At 45.3% G+C, this 9529-nt stretch overlaps 1 protein-coding gene across 1 annotated transcript in view; it reads right to left on the bottom strand.

Annotated features, from left to right (window-relative positions):
• FASTKD1 (FAST kinase domains 1) overlaps positions 1-9529 on the bottom strand; it is a 34299-nt gene that overhangs the window by 1468 nt on the left and 23302 nt on the right. The window contains exons 9-13 of the mRNA XM_015422250.1: positions 8566-8694; positions 7033-7164; positions 5358-5471; positions 3553-3694; positions 1116-1230 (exon numbers count right to left, since the gene is read on the bottom strand). Coding sequence (XP_015277736.1) covers positions 1116-1230; positions 3553-3694; positions 5358-5471; positions 7033-7164; positions 8566-8694 — 632 coding nt within the window. The remainder of the gene's footprint in view (positions 1-1115; positions 1231-3552; positions 3695-5357; positions 5472-7032; positions 7165-8565; positions 8695-9529) is intronic.

The raw sequence follows: 9529 nt of genomic DNA, 5'->3' as shown, positions 1-9529 counted from the left end.
ACCTTCCACGAAAGTGATGGCCTCTCTACTTGTGTTCCTGGATTGTTTTGCTCATATGGAGACTGTGTTGTTCTGAGCACCTCAGGGTGATCTTGCTGGTACTTGGCCTGTGCAGGTCAGTGCACTGCAGGAGTACTATGTGCAAATGTCTTCGCCACATTCCTAAGTTGCCGCCTCCTTGTAGTGTTGGTGTATCTGGCTCAATGTTTGCCAGGAGCTTTCTTAGGGGCAGTAAGAGGTGAGAGGGGGAGTTGGTGTGAGGGAGTGGTGATGTGGTGGACATTTCTTCAGGTTCATGAGGGAGGCACGCATCGAAATGGCTCCTAGAAATGTCCTTTACTATCCCAATAATGTCCCAATAAACATTCATACCCTGGCCCTGCTCCTACACCTGACAGACACCGGCCTGTCTGGTGTTGGGGGGGGGGGAATTGTATTTAAAGGCATTGGGGAGGCTGGGCCAACAGCAGTGCTAAGGCAATCCTGCTGAGCAAACCTCCCCGGCGGCTGTAAGCATCCCACCTCCTCTCCTACACCTGACAGGCAGATGCCTGCCTAGTGTAGGATGGGGAGGGGGGAGGAGTATTAGAAGCACATTTTCCCCCTTTTGACCCACTTAGGGGTTGAATTTCTAAAAATCCCTTCTTAGCGAGCACCTACGCCACGGTAGGAGTGCTCTCCCCGAATTTGGAGTTCCTAGGTCCAGTGGTTTGGCCTGGGTGTTGATTTTATGGTGAGGGGACTTTCTTTTATATATATAGATGGCTCATGGGCTGTTAAACATAAATAAACTTGGCTTGACTTCTTAACCACTACACCACTCTGGCTCTCATTAAATAGATATATGCTGTTGGAAAGCTTATAGAAAAGAAAGGTTCAGTGGGTAAAATGAATCTGATGATATATGGAACATTTCCTAGTTCTACAATTTTAAAAAAAGACACCACATCTTCTCTACTACTGTCCCCCCCATATACATTCAATGGATAATTTACAAGAAAAGCGGCCTTGGGATTGAATATTTATGACAGGAAACATTCCTTAAGTAATCAGATTTTCCCACATAGTTCTGTAATTCTATACAATATTGATGAGAAATATAGCATTCAGCCTACCTGGACAACCCGATATCCCAGAATCTCCAAGTGTCTCTTCTTCATAACAACTTCTCCTTTGGGGTGTTCTGAGTTTTTGCAAAAGTCTTTTGAATCCAGAAATTCTACAGCAATCCTGAATTAAAAATAAATAAATAAATGTGCATGGCCTACACTCAACAATTATAATGTACCAGCAAAATAACCTGAAAACAAAATCTCCTTCAATTCTAAAACAAGACATTCAGACTTTATGGGGAACAAATTCCAGAAACCATTCCTAGCTAGTTCAGGAAATAAAAGCATCCTGGCTTCAAGCTGCAGCCTGCAGTTTACCAGTCTGATTCACACCCTGTCCTGAGAACTCGCACTCTGATAAAATGGCTCTCCCAGTTCTTTCAATCTTCGCTCATTAGTTTGCACACCTAGATTACATCTCTCTCCCAAAAGACGTTATGTGGATATGCACTTGACTGTATATCAAACTGAGCAGAGTTATGCTGTGCGGGCATGTGCTTACAAGTAACAGCAAAGTATCCTCACCCTGACCTGTATGGTCCAGGCTGGCCCGATCCCATCAACTAAGCAGGGCTTTCCCCGGTTAGGACTTGGATGGAAGGCCACCTAGGAAGTCCAGGGCTTCTATGTAGAGGCAGGCAATGGCAAACCACCTCTGAATGTCTCTTGCCTTGAAAACCCCAGGGGGTCACCATACGTTGGCTGTGACATGGCAGCAATTAAAAGTAAAAGTATAATTGCTCAAAACATTGGCCTTTTTACAAAGCAGACACTTAAAAACCAATGTGCTAAAGGATAAGCAGCAAATGCACAGATGGTGTGTAGGTATCAGTTGGTCTATCAATAAACATGCAAATATTTAAAAGATAGGATTGATAAAGGAGACATTCACAAATGAATTGGAGTAAATGCAAAGAAGGTGTGCTTTCCAATGGTACCAAGCCAAAACAGGGTGCACGTATGTTTGCAAACAGATAGAAAAGTCTGTGAACTCTAGGACCTGGGACAACCAGGCTCAAATCCTCCACTCTGCCATAGATGACCTTGGTCCCATCACAGTCTCTCAGCCTCCCCCACCCCTCACAAGGGTGTTGTTATAAGGATTAAGTGAAGAAGGGATGATGTGAAAAGCCACTCTGGGTCCCCAATTGGGGAGAAAAGCAGGATATATATATATTTTAAAAGATCAGTTTGCCTTGGCCCAAGAACTACTATAAATGCATATAACTGTACTATACCACATTTATCACGGAAATAGAATTTTATCTTATCCCACGTGAGGAGTATAAATGTTCCAAGGGTAGTCATAGACTAGGCTTGCCAAATCCCCCCGGGGGTCGGATCGGGCCCCAGGGGTGTCAGCAAGCTGTCATGGTTGATCCTTTGTATATATGCTTCATCTGTTAGGCCCTCTTAACCTGCATTGCTTTCTGTATTAACTCATATGTTGATAGTTGTTGCCTAGTGACCCTTGCGCATGCTCATAAACGGCAAGCTTGTTAGCGAAACGCATAAACACTTCAAGGGCAGGTGGGAGATAAGGGAGGACGCTTATGTCTACTGCTATCGCTCAGAGCCTGGGAAGTACGATGTTTTGGAATATCCAGGCCATTATGATTCCCATTACTTTGGCGCTGTTCTTCCCGGGCGGGAAAGGATCTCATTGGTATAGAGTCTGTTTGAACTTTGTTCATGTTACCTGCTTGATGTATTGCACGCCATTCTAAACAGAAATCTTGTTAGTGACACATCTTTTAATAAAGTCATCCTCGTGACTGAGAAGTGGCTCGTTGATTGATGGTACCCTGACAGGGGGGAACCCCACCCCGACATGCGTGTCACCAGGAAGTGACGTTAGGACGCCAGGCATGCTGGGGGTGGGGCCACGACCATCGGAGGGAAAAGTCTATGGTTTTGTTTTCAGTCCAGTAGCCGCCCGGGAGTCCCCCGCTGTGGCTGAGAAATGACTTGGCAACCCTATCACAGACGCTAAGATGGACTGCAACAGCTGTGGTTGCCTCACTGTCCTTCAGATGCCTATCCAACTAAGGTGCAACTTATCAGCAGTGGGGTGGATTCGAAAGGTTATTTCAGTGGAACAGCACTTCCACTGGCCGTGGATTTCCCATCCCACTGCAGATTCCTATTATGCCCCCCTCTCATGTTGTTCATGCAGGCCACCGTACACCCCAAAAGCTGAATTCCAGGGGGCTCTGTGGGAAGTATGAGTGGAAAAGTCCCCGTCTGCAAGCTCCATCCTGCCCGTGGTACTTTGGGCCCCATCCAACGTTGCTAACATCTTAAGTCTACGTCAACAGCTTGCATGATGTGAAGTGCAGTATACCCCACTGTGCCCAGATTTTTTTTTATATTTGCAAAAATGTGTATGCAGGAAGTGAAATACGAAATACATACACCCAAACAGAAAACACACAATTACCTCTGAGCTCCCAGTGGCAGCCCTTTCCTTCCCACGAACTGGCCATCTTGACCCCAGTGCACGGTCTCCAGCTCAGCCATGACCACACTCTGTTCTACGTAAGGAAGCGGCTTCTTGTTTCTATCAAGAATACATTCAAAGTCTGAAAGGCAAGTACAATCAACTGATAAAGTGGGACTTGGTTACAGGAACCGTTTTTCTGAGCCTGGGCCATTGCAAAACATACTTTACACAAAGTGGAGTGCTGGCATGCTGGGAAGAACACAGTTGCCACAAGGGAACATGCGCGGGGAGTGTGTGTTAAGTGCTATCAAGTTGCTCCCGACTTTTGGTGACCCTATGAAGTATTTATTTATTTATTTTATTCAATTTATACTCCGCCCACCCCACCAAGGCAGGCTCAGGGCGGCTTACACAATACATAAAAATACACTTTAAATCCATGACCTCTAGAACGTTCTATCGTTAACAGCCTTGCTCAGCTCTTGCAAACTGAGGGCCGTGGTGGCTTCCCTGATTGAGTCAGTCCATCTCATGTTGGGTCTTCCTCTTTTCATGCTGCCTTCAACTTTTCCTGGCGTTATTGTCTTTTCCAACGAGCCTTCTCAATGAAACCGCACAACATAACAAACCACAAAGCGACCTTGGGAACCGAAACTAGATATTCAGGCACAAATGTTTACACTTTTATACCCTACCTCTACTCTTTTCTTTATAAAGGTACTTTTACACTTTATATCCTACCTCTTCCCTTCTTTGGAAAGCTTGGCTAATGTGGGGTTCTCACAGCATGGTGCATCCATCTCTGCTTAGCTTCAAGAATAATAAAGAGCAACACGCTTCCAGACCATTCACGGGCTATTTAAGGTCAAGGCAATAAAGGCACAGGCTACTTTAAAAACAAAAACAAAAACCACCCCTCTATAGCAAAGTTGCTCTCTGTCTTTCAGTTGTTGCCTGTGGTACCTGGAAGCTATAAATTCCCTGCTTGTGCTACTCCAGTCCCACCCATTTCAGAGTGTCCAGCCAGTACGTCTTCTAACGCACTGACCTTCCGTATTTACTAGGAAATACATATCACTGATTTCAGTAGAATGTATTTCTAAGAAAGGGTTTACCCAAAGGACTGGTAAAAGCACGATCCAACCACATTTTATGCTTCGACGAACAGTCCCTGCAAACCTTGCTCAAGGGTAACGGTACATCATCAGCAATCATGGGCTAGATGAAAGCCACCAAAGCTCAATCCAGAGAGGACTGAAGTGCTGTTGATCAGATAATACGACCAACTGAGGTTTTGCACAGCCAACCTGGTCTGGAAAGAGTTGCACCCCACACTCAAGCAGCAGATTTGTGAGTGCTTTTAGATCTGCGATGGCAGATGGAAGACTGGCGCCTTTAACCTTCTTTGGCTAGTTGGCCAGCTGCAGCTGTTCCTTGCGAGACACGATTTGGCAAGAGTTATCACACAACAGAAAACCATTAAAATTAGTGGCCATTAAAACTAGCTAACAAAACTCTGAACGTTTTGAAGGCGTCCACTGTAAAAATAACAACTCAAAGGTGACTTCCACCAGTGTTCCCTCTAAGCTGAGTTAGTGTGAGCTAGCTCTCACATTTTTTATCCTCCAGCTCACACATTTTTGTCTTAGCTCAGGAAGGATGGCTCCAGAGCAAACTAATTTATGCAGTAGCCAAATCGCTCGCTCACAACTTTAATGCCAGTTGCTCACAAAGTAGAATTTTTGCTCACAAGACTCCATAGCTTAAAGAGAACATTGACTTCCACTGAGGTGAACACTCACCTATTCCATAATAGTAGGGGGTGAGAGCAGATGTTTTGGCAAAATGGCTTCCTCCCAAGATTTCTCCCAGCAGTCTGTAGATCTGCTGGTGCAATGCACCAAGGATTCCACCACCTGCAAAAACACAACAAGCAACAATCAGAACTGAAGGGGAAAAACACATGAGTCTCCCCCTCAATCACTTCATAGCGGCAATATTTAGAAACACAGAAACATACAGCAAGCAAGGGTCATCTAGTCCAACAACCTGCACAATGCAGGACATTCACAGCTACCCTCCAACTGACCCAGTGACTCCTGCTCTATGTTCAGAGGAAGGGGAAAAAACCTCAGGATTCCTGGGCCAGTCTGAAAATTCTTCCCTGACCCCAAAGTGGCAATCAGCGTTACCCTGGACAGATAAGAAAGGGCCAGAAGACCATCCCTTCCTGCCCTCCCTCTCACGATCTGCCTAAATTTGCAGAATCTGCGTTGCTGTCAGATAGCCATCTACTCTCTGCTTATAAACCTCCAAAGGAGGAGAGCCCACCACCTCCTGAGGAAGCCTCTTCCACTGAGGAACTGCTCTAACTGGCAGGAAGTTCTTCCTACTGTTTAGCTGAAAACTCTTTCGATTTAATTTCAATCCACTGGTTCTGGTCTGATCTCCTGGGGGAACAGAAAACAACTCTGTACCATCCTCTATATGACAGCCCTTCAGGTATTCAAAGATAGTTATCATTTCACCTCTCAGTCAGCTCCTCACCAGGCTAAACAAACTTTCCTCTTAGGATTTGGTCTCCAGACCAGTGTTCCCTCTAAGCTGAGTTAGTGTGAGCTAGCTCACAGTTTTTTAAGCCTCCGGCTCACCCATTTTTGTCTTAGCTCGGGAAGGATGGCTCCAGAGCAAACAGCAGCCAAATGCAGCAGCCAAATCACTCGCTCACAACTTTAATGCCAGTTGCTCACACAGTAGAATTTCTGCTCACAAGACTCCACAGCTTAGAGGGAACATTGCTCCAGACCCCCTCCCACCATCTTCGTTGCCCTCCTCTGGACATGTTCTAGCTTGTCTATATCCTTCTTAAATTGTGGTGCCCGAAACTGAACACAATACTGTAAGTGAGGTCTAACCAGAGCAGAATGAAGTCATACCATCGCTTTGTGTGCTCTGGACACTATACGTCTGTTGATACAGCCCAAAATTGCATTTGCCTTTTTAGAAACTACATCACACTGCTGACTCACGTTCAGTGTATGATCTACTAAGTCCCCTAGATCCTTTCTGCACATATTGCTGCCAAGACAAGTCTCCCCATCCTATAATTATGCATTTGACTTTTCTTACCTAAATGCAGAACTTTAGTTTTATCTCTGGTGAAATTCATTTTATTCGTTTTCACCCAGTTTTCCAGCCTGTCAAGACCATTCTGTATCTTGATTCTGTCTCCTATTGTATTTGCTAAGCCTCCCAATTTAGTATCATCTAAATCATTTAGTATTTCTTACTAAAGCACAGGGTTTTTTACTGCCTTTTTTCTTTTGAAGCTTGTATAGTATTCCAGAGGAAATATGTCTGTGTTAAAATATGGGACTTGAAGCCCACTGAAGAACAGGCTATCTTTGAGCTTTTCTAATGAATTGTGGCACTGACAATCGTTCTAGCATTTAACCGGGAAGAATCTTAATTACTCACTTTTTTGCTGCAGTTGCTGACAATAGCGCTCGTGAAACCACGGAACTTGAAACTCCGGGCACTCCAGACACACAGCGCGGTTCAGTTCCATCAGTCGTAAGCGGACCCTCCTGTTTAAGGTATCTGGAAGTACTGATTTATTAAAAAATACAAAAATGTTTAGCACATGGCATGCCATCCATTAGCAAACAGTAAAATAGGGGCTCAGATCCACCAATGTGCAAGAAGAAACATAAACAGACTTAGCACAGTTCCGCCTGTGCAAGATGTTGAACAACACCTACAGCTTTTCTATATATTATAGTGCCCAGGAATGAGTTGCAGAAGATCTTGTGCAAGTGGAAACGCAAGTGGGGGTACATTAAAGGTAAAGGTAAAGGTCCCCTTGCTCGAAAGCCAGTCGAATCCGACTCTAGGGTTGCGGTGCTCATCTCCGTTTCAAAGCCGAAGAGCCAGCGCTGTCCGAAGACGTTTCCGTTGTCATGTGGCCGGCGTGACTAAACACCAAGGCTCACGGAACGCTGTTACCTTCCCACCCAAGTGGTACCTATTTATCTACTTGCAATTTCTTGCTTTCGAACTGCTCGGTTGGCAGGAGCTGGAACTACAGATGGGAGCTCACTCCATCATGCGGCACACTCGGGTCTCGAACTGCTGAACTACCAACCTTCCACAGCCTGCAGTTCAGCGTCTTAACCACTTGAGCCACCGCAGCTGCCTTAATGCACGTGTGGTCTTTTTCTTGTTTAGTGCATGCAGAAATGTTACACCGGGACCAACCCAGGATAACATCCTACACAGTTGTTATTCTACATTGCTACAGTGGGGGCCAAAGGTCTGATTGCGAAGGTAGTTGGAACTGCTGAAGAAGAGCTGTCAAAAAGTAAGTTTTTCACAAAGGGGGAGCATGACTTCACAGCTTAAGAACGCCTGTGAGTCATTGCTCATGAAGCCCTATTTATTGGGCACGTTTCCTTTGGAGGCACTTCCACTGAGTTCAACGGGATGTAAGTGAGCAGAGAATTCAGCGTTAGCTTGTTTCCTAAAAACTTTATCTCCACTAAACGGAGAGCACAGTGGCTTGGGTCCCACAAAAAAAATTCCATGTGCACCACTGTCCTTATGCAAGTAGAGCATGAAAATTACTTTTCACTGTCTGCTCGCTCTAGGAAAGCAACTGTATTCCTGTAAACCTTCTCTGTGTATGCAAGACACCACATAAGATATTTCGTCTGATATAATTTCAATACCGTATTAAATGAAATTATGTAAACTTAGCAGCAGGACATTCTATTGTTCCATATGCCCACTGCTATTTTGTTAAAAATGTACAGTAAAGCACTGTGTGTTAGTGCAGCCCTGGTATAACTGCTTGCTCAAGCGGAACGACATTGAGTACTTTTTCTTTTCTGTTCATGCGCTGCTGGATCCAACCGAGCATTTATGGTGGCCATTTTTGTTCCAAAACAGAAACAAGACATGCACGTTCTAAAACTTAAGAAACGGAAAAGGTGTCTGAGATCTGTCACTTACTTGCAAGCTGGGCATCCAGTTTGGCGAGGAACTCCACATTAAATATTGCCGTTACCAAATTCTCTGGAAAATACTCAGCAAGAGCCAAAGCAAAAGCCAGGAGCACGAGGAGATGGGGCTCAAAACGGCCTGTATAAAAAGATCCCATAGAGACCTGGCATTAACGTTATCTTTGCAGCAAGGGCAACACAGATGGGGGGGACCAGAACTCCCCCCCCTTTTCTCCCTCCCTATATCACGATTGTGTGTTTTAACACAGCAGCATGGAGCTGCTTATTCAATGTCACTCTGGTCTCAGGACTCAGACTCTGGGAATTCTGGGCAAGGACAAAAGGAATGGGGGAAAGGAAATGAAAATCACAGGTAGGTGGGCTGCAGAACGGTAGCACTGAATGTACAGTTTACCTCTTCTTCTCTCATTTGGAGATTTCAGCATGTGCTGCCCAAATGTGGGGTCCTATGACACCCTTCCAGGCCCTGGTTAGCACTTGGATGGGAGACCCCCCCCCCAAGGAAGACCAGAGTTGCTACGCAGAGGCGGGCGATGGCAAACCACCTCTGTTCGTCTGTTGCCTCGAAAGCCCTATGAGGTTGCCGTAAGTCGGTTGCGACTGGATGGCACTTCCCACCACCACGCCTCTCTTCCCCCAAGTCTTCCTCCCACAAACAAAGAAATAGTTTTCTCCATCAGAAAGGGTCATTCTCCATGGAAGCAAGTCTTTCTCCCAGTGAGGAAGGCTCAACAGAAGAGAGTCACAGGATCCAACTTAGCAGAAGACGTAAGACTCAACCCGATGCTTCCCAAGTTATTAAGGGTTGCCTTTTTGTCCCCAAACAAAAACAGGTTCTCCTGATGCTAAATTCCTTAGCCTCACTGGTACTACCTTCATCTCTGTCTTAGGAAAACAAGCACACTTGAACACTGCACGATCTCTCGGCAGCAAATACATTCCCATCAACATAT

Source organism: Gekko japonicus, unplaced genomic scaffold (genome assembly GCF_001447785.1).
Source record: "Gekko japonicus isolate JY-2015 unplaced genomic scaffold, Gekko_japonicus_V1.1 scaffold469, whole genome shotgun sequence".
NCBI classification, from domain to species: domain Eukaryota; kingdom Metazoa; phylum Chordata; class Lepidosauria; order Squamata; family Gekkonidae; genus Gekko; species Gekko japonicus.
The sequence above is the reverse complement of the archived record's forward strand: the minus strand, read 5'-3'. Positions and strand labels throughout refer to the sequence as shown.